Source organism: Rhinopithecus roxellana, chromosome 1, assembly GCF_007565055.1.
Source record: "Rhinopithecus roxellana isolate Shanxi Qingling chromosome 1, ASM756505v1, whole genome shotgun sequence".
NCBI classification, from domain to species: domain Eukaryota; kingdom Metazoa; phylum Chordata; class Mammalia; order Primates; family Cercopithecidae; genus Rhinopithecus; species Rhinopithecus roxellana.
The window spans coordinates 93213998-93233872 of record NC_044549.1 but is presented as its reverse complement, the minus strand read 5'-3'; the positions used below and the strand labels follow the sequence as shown (position 1 = coordinate 93233872).

Here is a 19875-nt window from a genome sequence, read left to right as displayed (position 1 = left end):
CATGTCCACCCAAAACTGTGTTCACAAATGTTGACAGCAGCATTATTCATAATAGTTACAAAGTGAAAACAGCCCAGATGTCCACCAGCTGAGGAATGGATAAGGGAAATGTGCTGTGTCCATACAATGGAACGTATTCCGCCAGGAGAAGGGGTCTCTGGCACATGCTACAGTCAGGATGAACTCTGACAACACTATGCTCAGTGAAAGAGGCCAGGCACAAAAGGCCGCATATTCTATGACTCCATTAATAAGCAGTGTCCAGAATAGGCAACTCTGTAGAGACAGCAGATGAGTGGTGAACTAAATTGTGTGCTTTTATTTCAATAAAGCAGTTGTTTTACCACACGATTTTAGACAAGTTACTTGACCCCCCCACCCCAGGCCTGTTTTCTCATCTGTAACTGAGGAGGGTCTTTGTGGGAATGGGATGAGCAGACAGATGTGAAGAGTTCTCAACAGTAGAATGCGTGCAGTAACCTCTCCACACGCCAGCTTTTCTCCTGTCCTGCTGGAGAATTTGAGACTCCTGTTTGCCACATTGAGCACATCCCATGTGCCAGGCATCATGCAGAATGTTTTACATGCATTATTCCACTTCATCCTCAAATAACCCTATTTTCGTTTTTGGTGGGGGAAAAAACGAAGCTCAAAACGATTCACAGGCAACTGGGCTAAAGGCAGGTAGTACTGGATTTCAAACACAAGGCGAGGAGATGAAAACAGGCCACTGCCATGGAACAGCTTTTTACACAGATCATCTTTGCTGAGTTCCTCCCCAACACCCAGAACGCTTGGTAGGAATTGTTGCCCATCTTTTATAGGAACAGGCACTTGGGCTCAGGAAGAGTAAATGACTTGCTGAAGTTCATGCAGCCAGGGGCCAGAACTCACCAGTTACTCTGCACTAAGACACCCCTGGAGGGTAACGGAGGGCTTAAAAGTAGATGGAATAAAGTCTCAAATCAAACATTCTCCTAGTTCCTACAGCTAAGACCCCTGGCTGTACTTACTTAATGATTGGGTTTTCAAACTGTTTGGCACACCGCCACTGCCGGATGCAGGACAAGCAGTATGTGTGATTGCAGTTGGAGAGAATCCCAAATCTCCTCTCGGAAGCAGAGGCTTTCTCCAGGATCACTTCCATGCAGATGCTGCACACTTTGTCCTGGCTTGCCTGGAAGGCAAAGGCCTTTTCCATCTCATGTTCGAATGTCAACATGCAGATCTGAAGCACAGACAGGAAGGAAGGCTTTGGTTGTTGGCCACTGAGGAGTGGCAGGAGCCCTAGGAGTAGCTGCAGCCACACTGCCATTGCTGAGATCAGGAAGGAACACTGACAGCGACTGCTGTGAGCAAGGCCCAGCCTCCCCCAAGTCAGGACACTGACATCTCCCTCAGACCACACAAAGGACTTCAAACCATCACTGGTCCAGCCCTCTGCTTTCCTAGGAGGTGATGTGGTCACCACTCATTTAGAGCTGAGAACACGGAGATCCGAAAAGGTTAAACTGCAGTGGAGTCAGAGTCCATAGGGACTGCGACCCTAGTCCCCCAGCTCCTCTGGGCACTGTTTCCCCCGACTCTGAGCAACGTCTACATCAGAGATGCTGACTCGTCCTTACCATAAGCCTTGAGGCTAGCAACCTAGTCATATGTAAGCAGCACCAACTCTCCTCAAGAAAACGATTCAATGAATTTATTCATTCATTAGGCATGCCCTGAATTCTTTCTATGTGCTGGCATTTGAGGAAGTGCAAAGAGTGAGAAGACCTACGCCCGGCCCTTGTGAGCTCAGTGTGTCCAGATCTGAGACAAGCCAACATTCACCGCAGAGACCTCATACACTTGCATAAAGACAGCTCTAACCCTCTGCTTCCCTGGAAGACAATGGAGAATGTCTCCTTGTCCGTTGCCACATGGAGTCAGTACTAACTTACCCCTTGATTATCTAGGAATACACTCTCCATTTAAACATGCCTTAGGCCGGGTGCAGTGGCTCACACCTGTAATCCCATTACTCTGGGAGGCCATGATAGGAGGACTGCTTGATCTCAGAAGTTCAAGACCAGCCTGAGCAACATAGCAAGACCTCATCTCTGTGAAAATAATTTTTTTTTTTTTTGAGATGGAGTCTTGCTCTGTCTCCCAGGCTGGAGTGCAGCAGAGCAACCTGGCTCACTGCAAGCTCTGCCTCCTGGGTTCACGCCATTCTCCTGCCTCAGCCTCCCAAGTAGCTGGGACTATAGGCGCCCGCTACCACACCCGGTTAATTTTTTGTATTTTTAGTAGAGACGGGGTTTTACTGTGTTAGCCAGGATGGTCTTGATCTGACCTCGTGATCCACCCGCCTCGGCCTCCCAAAGTGCTGGGATTACAGGCGTGAGCCACTGTGCCTAGCCAAAATAAAATAAAAATTTAAAAGTTAGCCAAGCCACCACACCTGGCATTTTTAAATTTTTTTATTATTTTTATTTTTTGAGACAGGGTCTCACTCTGTTGCCCAGACTGGAGTGCAATGGCACAGTCTTGGCTCACTGCAACCTCTGCTTCCCAGGCTCAGGTGATCCTCCCACCTCAGCCCCGCCAAGTAGCTGGGACTAATGTGCCACCACACCTGGCTAATGTTTGTTTGTTTGTTTGTTTGTTTGTTTGTTTGTTTATTTATTTATTTATTTATTTATTTATTTATTTTGTGGAGACGGGGATCTCACCATGTTGCCCAGGCTGGTCTCAAACTCCTGGGCTCAAGCGATCTGCATGCCTTGGCCTGCCAAAGTGCTGGGATTACAGGTGTGAGTCACCATGACTGGCCCTCCCGTGCCTCTTATCCAGCTTCGTACCCTCTGCATCATGCATACGGACTAGCATAAGGCAAAGCCTCCCAAAACACTGCAGACATTAATGACTTTAAAAGGCCCTTCCAATAAGTGGCTCCTCAGATTCTATGATTTGGGCTCAAATCTTCCAAAACTTGGCCTAGCTGGATCCCAACCATGAGGAAGTGTGAACCCAGGGAGGGAGGATGCTGTATGTCCATGTGACAGAGACATACACACAGACGACATACCATGGTCCTGAGCTAGATCTGTTTTGAACTTAGCATGATTTTGTTTCAGATACCACTTCTTTTTCTCTTTATCCTGAGTAATCAAAAATTGGCAAAATAGGCCAGGCATGGTGGCTCATGCCTGTAATCCAAGCACTTTGGGAGGCTGAGGTGGGCAGACCACTTGAGGTCAGGAGTTCGAGACCAGCTTGGCCAACATGGTGAAACCCCTTCTTTCCTAAAAATACAAAAGTAGCCGAGCGTGGTGGTGAGCACCTGTAATCCCAGCTACTCGGCGGGGCTGAGCCAGGAGGATCACCTGAGCCGGGGAAGCAGAGGTTGCAGTGAGCCGAGATTGCACCACTGTACTCCAGGCAGGGTGACAGGGAGACTCTGTTTCAAAAAAAAAAAAATTGGCAAAATAACTGCAGGAAAAAGAATCTCAAAATAGGATGTAAATATACCAGATGCATAATATGGGTATCACTGGCAGGGGGATGCCTGTGGAAATACCAACAATTCTGTCACTTAGTATGTTTCGGATTTCTTTTTTTGAGTGTGTATGGATGGCCTTCAGTGTCCTGTTCAGTACATTTCAGATTTCTTAACATGAGTTCATGCAAAGGTTTGTGACTTTACCTTTTCGTGAGCCTTCCTCTGCTCTGGGTCGAAGGGGTGCAAGACTCGCAGCCTACAGATTTCACACACCTCCCCATGCAGGTAGACACAGGCATCCCCAAACCGGCACTCCCCAGCAGCTGCGTAGGGGCACAGCTGCTGCTCGTTGCTGTAGGAGCTGCTGGCCTCCACGTCATCAAGGCCACTCCTGATGGCATCCAGGTAGGAATGCGGCTTCATCTCGGGGCTGGGTTGGGGGTCGCTGCAGCTGCCTGGATTACTCACCATGCTCGGCTGAGTCTTTCCTTCAGCCATGCCAGAGAGATCTGAATACAACACACAGCACACACACATGAAAATGGCCCCATTTTTCTGCTATGCCGTTAACCAAAGCCTAACATATTAAGCTACTCTGACCTAAGAATTCTACTCTTGAGAACATATGGCAAAAAAACAGACCAAAGGGAAAAAATAAAAAGAATAGTATAAAATGTTCATAGTGACATTACTTATAATTACTTAAAAAACAAAAACCAAAAAGGGCCAGACAGGGAAATAAGCAAAACAATAGGATACACTTATACAAAAGAACACTAAAGCTGCTGTTTAAAATGGCAAATATGGAAATGTTAACACATGGACCGGTTAACACTAAAACAAACAAAAAAACAGTGAGATCACCAGAACACAGTGTTTCCTTCATACCAGCAAAGTTACCAATCATTTTAAGTGAACTAGAATAGATGTCTACGGGGTTTATAGACGGGGTTTCTACTAAACCATGTTGGCCAGGCTGGTCTCAAACTCCTGACCTCAGGTGATCTGCCCACCTCAGTCTCCCAAAGTGTTGGGGTTAGAGGTGTGAGCCACTGAACCCAGACAAAATATTTAGGTTTGAAATGAAGAGCTTGATGCTTCTCACCAGCTGGACAACCACCATATGAAGATGGAAGTTACATGCTGACAAAAAGATTGCATTTTTATGTTTTGCCAGGCCAGTCTTGGAGCTCAACCCAGCCTTTGGGCATGAGGACAAACGTATCATTTGAATGATCTACAGCCACACGGAGCCTCTTCAGAGCAGTTCTGACGTCTCTCCACGCGGACAATCTGGAGGTGTATTAGGTTAGGAGTCCTCTTGACAAGAGGAGACTAGAAAGGAGCACCAAGCATAAGCAAGAGTGCTATGCAAAAAGATGCAACAAAAGGCTTCCGCTTACTCACTTCGGTCTCTAAGAACCAACGTTCTCTTTTCACGCTTCCCGGGTTCATGTGAGTTAGTTTTCACAATGGACGCAGTGACCTCAGAAGGAGGGTGAGGATTGTGGAAAGCTGGGGAGGGCACACTGTGGGCCATGATGCCGACAGCACCTCCAGCTGCAGCAGAGGGCCTCGTGTGGTCATATCTAAACAAAACACACAGCAGACGCATTACAGACATGCCATCCACACACATCTCCCACACTCCCCAGATGCCAATGGCCCTCCTTCTTCTGCACTTGTTGAGGTGAAGAAGGCAGTCATCTTTTCCAATATTTAAACTCTAACAGGATTATCGATTAACAGATGCTTGGCAATTCAGTGTGAGGGGGACATTTGCTATCTATCACCTATGCTTAAGTGTCTCTGTGGGACTTGAGTGGGACAGACACACAGCTCCAGAACACACAGAGAGCCTGAAAGTTCCAAAGAGATGTTGAGCTGAAATCTCCTGATGCCTGACTGACCCAGTATTCTTTTGAGCAGGAGTCCTCAAAATGCTGACAAGGGCCAATGACCTCTCCCTGACTGTCTATCTCAGCACTCACTGGCAGGGGGAGACCAAGGTGGGCCTACTTCCATCATCTCCCACTGCACTGCACAGAAAAAGGAGGAAAGGAAACTTTGTAGCCTAGGAAAGAAAAGATTAGCTCTTCACTACAAAAGCATGAACAAGTTTCTGGAATTGTGTACAATTTTATAACTATATATTCATAAGAATAAGGCTGAAAAGTAGTTTTAAAAAATGAAAATTAGGCCGGGCACGGTGGCTCACACCTGTAATCCCAGCACTTTGGGAAGCCAAGGCGGGCAGATCATGAGGTCAGGAGTTACGACCAGCCTGACCAACATGGTGAAACTCCGTCTCTACTAAAAATACAAAAAAAAAAAAAAGTCAGCCAGGTGTAGTGGCAGGTGCCTATGATATCAGCTACTCGGGAGGCTGAGGCAGGAGAAGTGCTTGAACCCTGGAGGCGGAGGTTGCAGACAGCCAAGATTGCGCCACTGCCCTCCAGCCTGGGCAACAGTGCAAGACTCCATCTCAAAAAAAAAAAAAAAAAAAAAAGAAAATTAGTTTTAGGGTACTGAAACTGAGGTTTTAAATTTATTTGCCATACTTTTCCTAATGTTGTCATATTACTTTTACATTAAAATTTCCCCTTATCAAGACCTATTCTCCAAATGAAATCAGTGTCACAGCTGAAGCCTGTCGCAGAGTCCTTGCCTGCACCGAGTTCCATAGGCACAGTAGCCCTTCTGGTAGTACTTGCAGATGGTGGACGGCTTGCTGTTTGCCAAGTCATGTGAGAACAGGCACTGACTTCCTTCCCGACACACACCATGCATAAAATACCTGAAGAGAAAAGCACAGGCATACAACTTTCAGAAGCACATTTTGCTTTATAAAATCAGCTTATTCTTGAACCTAGCATACAAATATTTACCAAGTATATATTAGGTATAAAGGCTCTATTAGGCACTGGAGAGAGATCTATATATTTCCTTGATTCTACAACAGTGATTTCAGAGGCACTACAACTGATTCAATGACAGCTTTTCTGGAAGAGAAGCAAACAATCCCATATATTTCTATGTGAAGATATATCTTCCTGATTTGAGATATGTTCAACGTGAGCCACATAATTGAGAAAATACTCTGTGAAAAACTTCTCTCTGTTCTCAAGGAGCTTAAAGGGCATGACTAATGCAGCCAGAAGATCCGGGTTCAAGACCCAGCTCTGTCACTTAAGAACATGTCACAAAACCAACATCCCTGGGCCTTGCTACCTTTCCCTATAAAATGAAGATTATACTACCCACTGAACTGGTTGTGGTGAGGATCAAATACCATCATGTGATATCAAAAGATATACACAGATGCTCCTCGACTAATGATGGGGTTACATCCCAATAAAGCCATTGTTTTCTGTTTTTTGTTTTGAGATGGAGTCTCTCTATGTCACCCAGGCCAGAGTGCAATGGCACAGTCTCAGCTCACTGCAATCTCTGCCTTCCGGGTTCAAGTGATTCTCCTAGCTCAGCCTAGGCTACCTTACTTATGCTCAGAACACTTACATTAGCCTACAGTTGGGCCAAATCATCTAACACAAAGTCTATTTTATAATAAAGTACAGAATAATCTCATGCAATTTATTGAACACTGTATTGAAAGTGAGAAACAGAAAGGTTGTATGGATACTTGAAGTACAGTTTTTAATGAAAGCTGTTTCTGATACATTGTTTCAGATGCATCAGAATATCAGATGTATCACATGTTCTGTATCAGAATATTCTACTGAGATATCAGATCCTGGCCTTGAAGGAATAAGTGGTACAGGAATACCTGGGAGGTATTCTAACTCTGTCCAGCCAGGGTAGAGAGACCTGAGTGAATACTCAAACAGTAGAGACCCTAGATGAACATGCCTTGGTATTAAAGATAAACTAGGCTGGGCATGGTGGCTCACGCCTGTAATCCGGCCGAGGCAGGTGCATCACCTGAGGTCAGGAGTTCAAAACCAGACTGACCAACATGGAGAAACCCTGTCTCTACTAAAAAAAAAAAATACAAAATAAGGGCCAGGTGTGGTGGCTCATGCCTGTAACCCCAGCACTTTTGGGAGGCCGAGGCGGGCGGATCATGAGGTCAGGAGATCGACGCCATCCTGGCTAACACGATGAAACCCCGTCTCTACTAAAAATACAAAAAATTAGCTTGGGGTTGTGGCTAGCGCCTGTAGTCAGCTACTCAGGAGGCTGAGGCAGGAGAATGGCATGAACCCGGAGGCGGAGCTTGCAGTGAGCCGAGATCATGCCATTGCACTCCAGCCTGGGCAACAAGAGCGAAACTCCATCTCAAAACAAAACAAAACAAAAACAAATGAAACTTCTAGAAGTGAAAAATACAATGTCTGAAATGAGAATTACATTAGATGAGTTTAGTAGATGGGATACTACAAAGGAAAATATCAGAATACTTAAAGACACAGAATAGAAACCATCTGAGAGAGAGAGACAGAAACAAACTTTTGCTTCTGACTACCAAGGAGCACAGATCTTGGCTTCTCACTGTTTAAAAAAAAAAAAAAAAACCCAACTGGAAAATGATACAATTTATGTGAAACAACTGCTTTCAGACAATAGAAAAAAGGACTGGTCCTCAAGAGAAGGAAAACACAGGAAGTAAGCCCCATATTTAGTCTGACTTCCTACCTGGAGGCATATTCTAGGTCTTGGTACTGGGGGGAGAACCTCAGGCAAATCACAGAGATTGGAGTTCAGGGAGGCTGCAGGGATTCTTTAAAGATCCATAAATAGTCCAGGCTCAGAGGCTCATGCCCGTAATCCCACCACTTTGGGAGGCCAAGGTGTGAGGACTGCCTGAGCCCAGAAGTTTGAGGTCAGCCTGGGCAACATGGCAAAACCCAATCTCTATAAAAAATATAAAAATTAGTCGTGCATGGTGGCTACTTGGGGGCCTGAGGTGGGAGGACTGCTTGAGCCCAGGAAGGAGATAGGCTGCAGTGAGCTCCGTTTGCACCACTATACTCCAGCCTGGGTGACAAACCAAGACCCTATCTCAAAACAAAACAAAAAAAAAAAAACCCAAAAAACAAACAAAAAACCCTGTAAATAGAACCACACATAGGCCGCACGCAGTGGCTCATGCTTGTAATCCCAGCACTTTGGGAGGCCAAGGCGAGTGGATCGCTTGAGCTCAGGAGTTTGAGATCAGCCTGGGCAACATGGTGAAACCTCGTCTCTACCAAAAAATATACAAAAAATTAGCCAGGCATGATAGTGTGCGCCTGTGCTCCCAGCTACTCAGGAAGACGAGGTAGGAGGATCGCTTGAGCCCAGGAGGCAGTGGTTGCACTGAGCCAAGATCGTGCTGCTGCACTCTAGCCTGGGTGACAGAGTGAGACCCTGCCTCAAAAAAAAAAAAAAAAAAGGTAAGTGGGGGAAAGAATCTTTTCAACAAATGATGCTGGACCCAAAATTGACTTGGAAAAAAAATACGTACCTGCTGATATGACCCAAAATGAAGTATAAAACAACCTATGACATATTCTAGCCAGAAACAATTAATTTGAATCCACAAAACCCCAGATCTAACTTCCAGTTCATAGAAAATACAGGAGACTGGGGACAACCTATGAAAGACATCTCGAGAAAACAACCAAATAAACACAAAAGAGGCTGCACGTGGGACCCAGGCCTACTCTCTTTATAAGTGCCATGTAACTAAAGGAGGCTGAGTCTGGAAAAGAGTTTGACAGTTTCTTAAAAAATATAAACATAAATCTACCATATGATGCAACAATTCTACGCCTAGGAATGTACCCAAGAAAATGAAAATGTATGTCCACACAAATACTTGTATATGAATGTCCAAAGCAGCATTATGCATAACAGTCAAAAAGTGGAAACAGGCCGGGCGCGGTGGCTCAAGCCTGTAATCCCAGCACTTTGGGAGGCCGAGACGGGCGGATCACGAGGTCAGGAGATCGAGACCATCCTGGTCTACACGGTGAAACCCCGTCTCTACTAAAAAATACAAAAAAACTAGCCGGGCGAGATGGCGGGCGCCTGTAGTCCCAGCTACTCGGGAGGCTGAGGCAGGAGAATGGCGTAAACCCGGGAGGTGGAGCTTGCAGTGAGCTGAGATCCGGCCACTGCACTCCAGCCCGGGCAACAGAGCGAGACTCCGTCTCAAAAAAAAAAAAAAAAAGTGGAAACAATCCAAATGTTCATCAACTGGTGAATAGACAGACAAAATGTGATTTATCCAAACAATGGGCTCTTATCCAGCCATAAAAAGGAAGGAGGTACTGGCACACACTACAACATGGATGAACCTTGAAAACATTATGCGGAGTGAAAGGAGCCGGACACAAAAGACCACATGTTGCATGATTCCATTTATACGCAATGTCAGAAAAGGCAAATCTATAGAGACAGAAAGTAGATTAAGTGGCTGCTTAGGGTTGGGAGAAGTGAGGGTGACTGCTAATGGGCACAAGGGATCTTTTGGGGGTGACAGAAATGTCCTAAAATTTAATTGTGGTGATGGTTGTACAACTTTGTAAATTCACTAAAAAGTTTTGCACTGTACACTTCAAACAGGTAAATTTTATGTTGTGTAACTTACACCTCAAAAAAGCTGTTAAAAAAGAGAAAAAAGGGAAGGGACAATGCTAGGTTAGCAGACAGAACACAAGGGACATAATAACCAGATGCAATACTTAGCTCTGGACTAGAATCTGGTTTCGACAAACAAGGTATAAAAGACATTTTTAAACCAGATATTTTGAAAGATATTTTGAAACAAATGTGAGTATGGACTAGGTATAAAATGAAAATTTATTAATATGGAAAGTTAAACACAATTAACTGAGAAGAGTAGATTATAAAACAGTTAATGGTGCAGCTGCTATAGAAAAACAGTATGGAAGTTCCTTAAAAAATTAAAAATATATTTACCATATAATCTGGTAATTCCAGTTCTGGGTATAGATACAAAATAATTCAGGCCAGGCCCAGTGGCTCACGCCGGTAATCCCAGCACTTTGGGAGGCTGAGGTGGATGGATCACCTGAGGTCTGGAGTTTGAGACCAGACTGACCAACATGGTGAAACGCCATTTCTACTAAAAATACAAAAATTAGCAGGGCGTGGTGGCGGGCGCCTGTAATTCCAGCTACTTTGGGGGCTGAGGCAGGAGAATCACTCGAATCCGGGAGGGAGAGGTTGCAGTGAGCCAAGATCACGCCACTGCACTCCAGCCTGGGCAACAGAGTGAGTCAGTTTCAAAAAAAAAAAAAGAAGACTTCAAAGTAGGGACTCAAACAAACATTTGGACACCCATGTTCATAGCAGCATTATTCACAATAGCCAAAAGGTGGAAGCACCCCAAGCAACCGCTGATGGATGAATGCATAAACAAGATGTGGTCTATCCATATACAATCAGCCTTAAAAAGAAAGGTGATTCTGACACATGCTACCTTGAGGACATTATGCTAAGTAAAATAAACCATACACAAAAAGGCAAATGCTGTATGATTCCACTTCTGCGAGGTCCCTAGAGTAGTCAAATTCAGAAAGACAGACAGTAGAATGAATGGTAGGTGTCAGAGGCTGGGGATGGGAGAAACGGAAGTGTTTTAATGGGTAGTACACAAAGTTTCAGTTTTGCAAGACAAAGAGCTCTGGAGATTGGTTACACAACAATCTGAATGCATGTAACAGAACTATAAACTTTAAAAATAGTTAAGATGGTAAATTTTATGGAAATTTTACCACAGTATTTTTTTTTTTTTTTTTGAGATGGAGTCTTGCTGTCACCCAGGCTGGAGTGTAGTGGCACGATCTCGGCTCACTGTAACCTCCACCTCCCAGGTTCAAGCATTCTCCTGCCTTAGCCTCTGAAGTAGCTGGAATTACAGGCGACCGCCACCACGCCCAGCTAATTTTTGTATTTCTAGTAAAGACGGGGTTTCATCATGTTGACCAGGCTGGTCTTGAACTCCTGACCTCGTGATCCACCCACCTTGGCCTCCCAAAGTGCTTGGATTACAGGCGTGAGCCACTGCGCCCAGCTCACAATAAAATTCTTTAAACCAGTGTATACAGTATGATCTCATTTTGGTAAAAGATTATATATGTATACATATATGTACTTTAAAAATCAGACCCAGCCGGGTGCAGTGGCTCACACCTATAACCCCAGCACTTTGGGAGGTTGAGGCAGGTAGATCACTTGAGGTCAGGAGTTCAAGACCAGCCTGGCCAACATGGCGAAATCCCGTCTCTACTAAAAATACAAAAATCAGCTGGGCGTGGTGGTAGGTACCTGTAATCCCAGCTACTTGGGAGGGTGAGGCAGGATAATTGCTTGAACCCAGGAGGCTGAGGTTGCAGTGAGCCGAGATCGCACCACTGCACTCCAGCCTGGGCAACAGAGCAAGACTCCATCTCAAAAAAAAAAAAAAAAATCTGGGGCCAGGCACACTGGCTCATGCCTGTAATCCTAGCACTTGGGGACGATGAGGTGGGCAGATCTCTTGAGCCCAGGAGTTCAAGACTAGCCTGGGCAACATGGCAAAACCTCATCTCTACAAAAAATACAAAAATTAGCCAGCTGTGGTTGCGTGTGCCTGTAGTCCCAGCTACTAGGGAGGCTGAAGTGGGAGGATCACTTGAACTTGGAAATTGGAGACTGCAGTGAGCTATGATTGTATCACTGCACTCCAGTCTGGACAACACAGTGAGACCCTGTCTCAAAATAAAATCTGGAAAGATATATACTAGCATGTTAAGAGGAGTGATCCTTGAGGGTAAGATATATGATATTTTTGTCTTTTTATTTTTGCAAATAGGAAAGCCAAGGCTCAGAGAGGTGAGGTGACTTACAGAAGATTTAATTGCTAGGTACGAGGACTCCAAGTCTGGTCTTTCCAGATAGCCCTGACCTTTCTCCAACAAAATCAATTTCCCTATCATGCTGCCTTCATCCCCATCATGGCCCCTGTGTAAAACACAGTAGCCCATATCTTTCATTCCATTGAATTACTATAACCCACCTTCCTTCATGGACCAGCATGAGTCTTGGCTAATCCAAAAGGCCTCCTCATACCCTCCAGCCCCCAGGCTCACTCACTAGTGGCATCCACATGCTATAGCACTTCACAGTCTGGGGCCCCAGATCCTCTCAAGCTAGTGCTCTGGAAGATGTAGTTGGGAACATCTGTTCTCTAATGAAGAATGTTTGGGAATAACTGCAGGAAGGCACAGCTAGAATATTACCAAATGCAAGCAGATATAGAAAGCCTCAACCTAACCATTTATACGGTGTTGTCTGAAAGTGGAAAACAGAATAGAATTACACAACAGGAAGGCCGGGCGCAGTGGCTCATGCCTGTAATCCCAGCACTTTGGGAGGCCGAGGTGGGCGGATCACCTGAGGTCAGGAGTTTGAGACCAGCCTGGCCAACATGGAGAAACCCCGCCTCTACTAAACATACAAAAATTAGCCGGGCGTGGTGGTGGGTACCTGTAATCCCAATTACTCAGGAAGCTGAGGCATGAGAATCGCTTGAACCCAGGAGGCAGAGGGCTGCAGTGAGCTGAGATCGCGCCACTGCACTCCAGCCTGGCGACAGCGCAAGACACCATCTCAGAAATAAAAAAAAAAAAAAAGAACTAGACAACAGGAGGGAATGGTATGGCATTCCAGGAAGGCCCAAGAGGCCCAGACTGCTGGTGTCTCCAGAGAAAGGGTACTAGTGAACATGCTGCACATCTGCCCTAATCAGAAACCTCTGAAGAGAATTCTCCACTTGTTCCTCTCCCCAAAAGCAGAGGAAGTGCTGACCAGATATACCTGACAGTTTATTTTTTCCCAAGAAAATTGTAAAAGGATATTCTAGTATATAAGTCAGTCTCTCATGAGTTTGGCTAGTATGAGCCACCCCTATGTACACTAACCGAATCAAATTTCTGAGCCTACGAAATGAGAACTGGACCTCATGACGTAAGTGACTATACAGTGGTGCCATCCTACAGCCTTTACTAGGTAGTCAGATAGGCTTTCTCCACAGAGCACCCTCTTGTGGCGTACCACTAGATCTGCAGTCCCAATCTTTTTGGCACCAGGGACCAGTTTTATGGAAGACAATTTTTCCACAGAATGGGGGGATGGGGAATGGTTTCAGGATGATTCAAGCACACTACATTTATTGTGCACTTTATTATGGTAATCTATAATGAAATAAGTATACAAATCACTATAGTGTAGAATCAGTGAGACACTGAGCTTGTTCTTCTGCAACTAGATGGTCCCATCTGGGGGTCATGGGAGACAGTGACAGATCATCAGGCATTAGATTCTCACAAGAAGCACACAATGAAGATTCCTCACATGCACAGTTGACAATAGGGTTAATGCTTCTATGAGAATCTAATGCTGCTGCTGATCTGGCGGGAAGCAGAGCTCAGGTGGTAATGTGAGTGATGGGGAGTGACTATAAACACAGATAAAGCTTTGCTCACTTGCCCACTGCTCACCTCCTGCTGTGTGGCCTGGTTCCTAAAAGGCCATGGACTGGCTGGGGACCCCTGCACTAGATCAGACATTATGTAGTAATTTGCCATAAGGCTGTTATAGTTTAATTTTTAAAAAAGCACAGACAGAAGCTGGGAAACTAAGGGCATTTTTGTTAGAAACTTAAAGTTTCTGTTATGTACAATACTGATTTTATAAATACACAGAAGAGAGTTACATAGCAGATCTGAGACTGCTATCCTTAGGAAGGTCTGCTTCCGAGGCTGCCCCTTGCCTGGCATCTGGGAACTTGGCTAGTAACAGTTCTCTACACAGATACAAAATTTTCCCTAAACGATGGAGAGTGGTTCGCTGTGTCTAAACTGATGTACAAGGTAGTTCATGCTGAAAACCTACTTTCCTTCTGGGAGTCTGGAATTTTGGTTCATGCTAGGCAGAGGTGGCCTAGGTGACCAGCCTGGGCACTGAATCTCTAATGGGCTTCCCTGGACACATGTTGCTGCACTTTCATTGTTGTGTGGCCCTCTCAAGGAGGGAGAGATGCAGGAAGCCTGCACCCAGGCTCCTCTAGACCCCCTGTGTCTCCTGCCCTCATGATCTGGCTGTGACCCCTTACTAGATACAGTAATAATCTCAGACTTGAGTACAGCTGAATCCTGGGACCCACTTGTCCCAGTTCTAGACAATCTCTGGATTTGGGGTGGTCTTGGAGATCCCAAACACAAAAGTAGAGTATACATCTAAGCAGTTTGAGAATTCTTTTTGAGAAATGCTACTCAAGACTGCAATATTTCAATTGTCCTCAAACATGGTAATCTTTGAAGGTATAATAGTTAAAAAAAAAAAAAAAAAATCAGTGCCAAGAGCCAAGTCTGAATAACAAAGAGGTATCAGGATTAGTAAACTCATAAATACTGAAAGAGGACAGGTTCAAAGTGGCAACATAAGCAGTTACACAAAAGTGATATCTAATAAATACTGTATAGTTTCTTTTCTTTTCTTGGGTAGAGACAGGATCTTGCTATGTTGCCCAGGCTGGTCTCGAACTCCAAGGCTCAAGTGGTCCTCCTACCTCGGCCTCCCCAAGTGCTGGGATTACAGCATGAGCCACTGCACCAGCCAATACTGTATTGTTTCTTTTGAAGAAATTAGAACAGAAAATTTCTTGAAAGAACCAGGGTGGAAGACAGGCCCTGTATCAGATACTATTTGTTAACAAGGCAGACAAGAGGAAAGATTTTTTTAGGTAGTGGTCTCCTAAAAGGATGCCTTTTATAATTCTACCTCCACCTTCCACAGGTCCGATCCAGAAAACTTGCCTTCCAAACTGCGCTAATCATCTCTTCCACTAAAATACAAATATTTAACTGCCAACCAGAGCTTCTAGTTAGTTTTGCCATTTATAAGCTGGTGACTTCATAAAAGTCACTTCGCTTCTGTAAGTGACTGAGCTGAGATTTAAACAGATTCAAAAATAATTTCTAGACCACCATCACTGCCTTCAAGAAAGGCAAGTGTGAAACGAGTTATGTAAGAGGTGAAGTCAGCCCAGTCCTATTTTTGTAGCATATGTCACCATTTACACTCCCCAGTGACAAGCACAAAGCAACCTAGAGAGCACATCCTCCTTGTCCTTTGGGGCATCTCTGTCTTGTGCTTATAGTCATTCCTCTCCATCTATGTTATACTGATCTTACTCCAAGCCTCTTTCATGTTGCACTTTGTAATGAATTTCCAACTGCTAACCCTTCCTGATGGACAAACCGCCCCTCATATCTTCCAAGAGAGAGGACCGAGACATGAACTGGAGGAGGGGAGAGACGACTAGGCGGGTGAAGTGCATAGCTGGAGACTCAGAGCAGGTAGGTTCTTTCTGGGGGACACTCCAAAGGAGTGTTACCCTGGGTAACCCCAAAAGACTGTTTCAGACAGTATGGCTATTATACACTGCAGAGCACATCAGGTTCACTGCTGGCCACAGAACCACCAGCAGCTCCAGCAGCAGCAGTGCTGAGCGAAACAATCAATCTGGTTTTTTACAGGCCCTTCAATGTTGCCTCTCTGTTTAGCAAAACACTTTTGCAAATCACTTCCAAATATACAGGTAATTTGCATCCTCGGTGTCATTTTTTCTTTACATTTTCCTACATATTTTCACAGGCTAAAATTTTATGGCTGTAATCCTTGTGACAGCAGATCCACTGAGGGGGAAGGAAGCAAATGGTAGGCACTGTGGCAGGCTTGCAATAAATGTACTGATTAGAGGTGGGGATGAAATGAAGTACACTGTGGTGGTGAAGACACTGAAGTCAGACTGCTTGCTATGTGACCTTGAGCAAGTTATTTAAATCACCAAGCCTCAGTTTCCCCATCTGTAATATGATTATAATAACTGCACTTACTTCACAGACTGCTATGATAAACTACTGGGACGTTTGAGAAAATGCACGTAAGTGCTCATCCTAATACAAAATAAATGGTTTGTTGCTATTATTTAATTTTTAAACAGCCCTGCCGGTTAGGCATTACCATCCTCATTTCACAGATGAGGCAGTTGTGGCACAGGTGGTACGAGGATTAGAATCTAGAACTGCCCAACCCTGGGGCTCAAACTCTTCCTACCACCTGCCAGCTGAAAAGATCCCCCACGTTTTGTGACTTTCAAAGAATCAAAAGCCCGAGGCTTGACTATCTTAGGACAATGAAATCCTGTGTCTTCTAATAGTGATTATGAGATGCAGGGAAGCTCTATCACAAAAGGAGAGGGTGAAATAAACTGGTTACCAAGCTATAATAAGGGCCTCCCCCAAGGCTCGGAAAACAGACTGGAAGACAGGGAGATGGTTGTGGGGGAGGGGAATCAGCAAAAATGATGCACAGATTGAGATTCTGGATAGAGTGGCACGTCAAGGAATCAGGAGAGCTGACAGCATAACTGTACAAGCAGTCATTTTTACCATTCCAGGCAATAAAAACACGGAGTGTCTTTGTCATTAGGTTTCAGACTGCTAGCATTTGATAAGCATCTCTTGGAGAGACATAATACCTAGCAGATTGGAAGCAAAACTGACATTATTCTACTGTCATTCAAAACAAACATGTACATCACATCCTACAGTCAGGAAAACAAACCTAAAACTTTGTGACCTGAAATTTAAAAAAAAACAAACCACCCTGCTTAGATCTGGTCCCCAAAATAAATCATACCTTGAACATTTCCTATAAATTATCAATGTCTAGAGATAAGTCTTTTGTTAATGAGATAATAAAGTAAGAAAAGCTTTTGGTAGATAAGCTGGTAGAAAAGTTTATAGTAAACACACTAATGTAAACTTGGTACTCTTGGTAATTTGGGTTTTTCTCACTTAAACACCGGTTATGTTTTTTATTCGACAAGGCAGTCATCGGGAGCCCTGACTCCTTTACACCCCTTTGTGAGTAAACTTCTTTGCAGTTTTACGTATCCTTATGTGAGTTTCCTTTCATGGGAACATATTAAAAGCTTTGAAAAGTCCTGCAGTAAAGAAATTTTAATTTAGCATTTTGAAACTTATCTGGAGGCCCTACAGTCTATGAGGGCATGAACTTGGATTTCATACCTCTGCCACTTGGAAGCTAAATGACCTTAGGCAAGTGACTTCAATGCTGAAGCTCAGTTTTACCATCTGTGGAATAGTGCTGGTTGCTGGATTATACACTACAGCACCTAAGAGCCCCAGCACATTGTAAGTCCCCAACAAACATTAGTTAGCACTTAAACAGAAGTGATCCCTTCTCAACATTCCAACCCAATCTTCATTTATATGGAGCAACATCCTGCAGAACACCCCTTTTGGGAAACAGAATTAAAGCTTTCAGGTCAAGCTATCTCCAGGTATATAAGGAAAAACTAAGATGATCCTGATTTAGGTCCTTGTGCCTCTACTAAGGTGTGAAATTTTAGGCAAATGTCAAGTCTTTCTGAGCATAAGATTCCTTATTTGTAAAATAAGATACTACAGAGTTGAGATTCAATTATAAAGCATTATTACATAAATGTGTACTGTTTTGTGGACACTTCTTAGATCAGGTACGAGAATAAATGGTAGAACTACACCATAGAGCGAGGGGAGGAATAGAGAGGTTTTTCTAGGAGGCTACAAGCTGCTTTACAGTGCACAATGACCTAGGAATACTTCCTCCAGCAGAAGAAACTTTATATAAATAAAAATACATAAACACACACAAACCTGTCTTCACAAAACACCTTCTAGTATAAATAACCTAGTAAAAGTCTTTTTATAGACACTAGGTGCAAATTTCTGACAATAGCTTAACATAAGCCACCTGGGCCTTGGATAAATTGAACAGTTAACGTACACTAATGCTAACAGGAAACTTATTACACAGTCACGTCTCAACTATTCATACCAATGAAGAGAAGTAACAACACAGAAAATAAACTGTTTATTCCACAAACTCTACAATTGTTTTTTAGCAATGTTTCCCACAAAAAAAACAAATGAAATTTGCCTTTTCCAAGCATGCAATTAAATTTTCGTTTTCCAAACATACAATTCAATAGGACTAGACTCCATTACCAGTAAGCCACAAGCTGACCAAGGAATGAGGGTGTTACAGAACCACACTATTCTATTTCACAGGAGCAGTCGCAGTGTAGCTATCTGGCTTTCTATTTTCTACAACAAACCATCCATTACCGTGGCATTTCTCCTCGTAAATGGCTCTCTCAGTAAGATAAGAGTGTCAACCCCTTTCTTTTTTTTTTTTTTTTTTTTTTTTTTTGAGGCGGAGTCTCGCTCTGTCGCCCGGACTGGAGTGCAGTGGCCGGATCTCAGCTCACTGCAAGCTCCGCCTCCCGGGTTTACGCCATTCTCCTGCCTCAGCCTCCCGAGTAGCTGGGACTACAGGCGCCCGCCACCTCGCCCGGCTAGCTTTTTTTGTATTTTTCAGTAGAGACGGGGTTTCACCGTGTTAGCCAGGATGGTCTCGATCTCCTGACCTCGTGATCCGCCCGTCTCGGCCTCCCAAAGTGCTGGGATTACAGGCTTGAGCCACCGCGCCCGGCCAACCCCTTTCAATCTCAGTCTCCTGCACTGTAAAATGGTAATAATAATCACTAAGTTGTCTTACTGTGAAGTCTGATGATAATGAATATAAAGCACTTGGAAATATGCAGGGCGCTTCACCGATATTCAGAAAATGCTATCTGTCGTTATTATTTTCCACACAACAATTTTTACTTGCTAACTCTCTGCAAGTTTAGATTGCATCTGGATTCTCCAAACTTCGAGACCCTTATAATCTATTAACAAATTACTCCTATGTGGTACCCCCATTTGTAATTGTCCTCTTGGGGTCCCTTTAATCAATTCCAAATCTTTTCCAGTTAAACCGTAAGCCCCAGAGCCCTCCCCTCAAGGCCCAGCATCCTGCACGGCCCTGGCTAGGACGTCCTTCCTCCCAGCCCACAGGGGCCACGCTTCAAACTCGCGGCGTAGCCCCCAGCGCTGGCCTCGCCCCGCGTCTCAGTCATGCATTTCCCGGATCCCCGGCTCTGGCCGGCGCTCGCTCTGCCTCGCAAAGCCCCGCTGCTAACAGCTGAGTAACTTTTCGAGTCCCGCTCTAGCCTCAGGTTCCCGAGCGGCAGAATTGGCGCGCACCGGTACCCCTGCGGCCTCGAGGAGCGGCCTGAAGTGGCCCGGCGCTCCTGGCACCCGCGCACTGACCTGCAAGTGACCTGCTTGGTGCTCATGGTGGCGGAGCTGAAGGACCGTCGTCGTACCGCCGCCTCTCGCAGCCGCTGCCGCCTCGGCCTTGGCCCTGGCCCGGCCCATCCCGCGTAGCCGCGTCACGCCGGCGCACGCCGCCCCGCCGGTGTG

At 44.8% G+C, this 19875-nt stretch overlaps 1 protein-coding gene across 2 annotated transcripts in view; it reads right to left on the bottom strand.

Annotated features, from left to right (window-relative positions):
- MKRN2 (makorin ring finger protein 2) overlaps positions 1–19875 on the bottom strand; it is a 27723-nt gene extending 7848 nt beyond the window's left edge. For both annotated transcript variants that reach the window (XM_010377300.1, XM_030928044.1), the window contains exons 1-5: positions 19723–19875; positions 6153–6281; positions 4892–5073; positions 3689–3993; positions 1014–1228 (exon numbers count right to left, since the gene is read on the bottom strand). In XM_010377300.1, coding sequence (XP_010375602.1) covers positions 1014–1228; positions 3689–3993; positions 4892–5073; positions 6153–6281; positions 19723–19748 — 857 coding nt within the window. In that variant the 5' untranslated portion in view covers positions 19749–19875. The remainder of the gene's footprint in view (positions 1–1013; positions 1229–3688; positions 3994–4891; positions 5074–6152; positions 6282–19722) is intronic.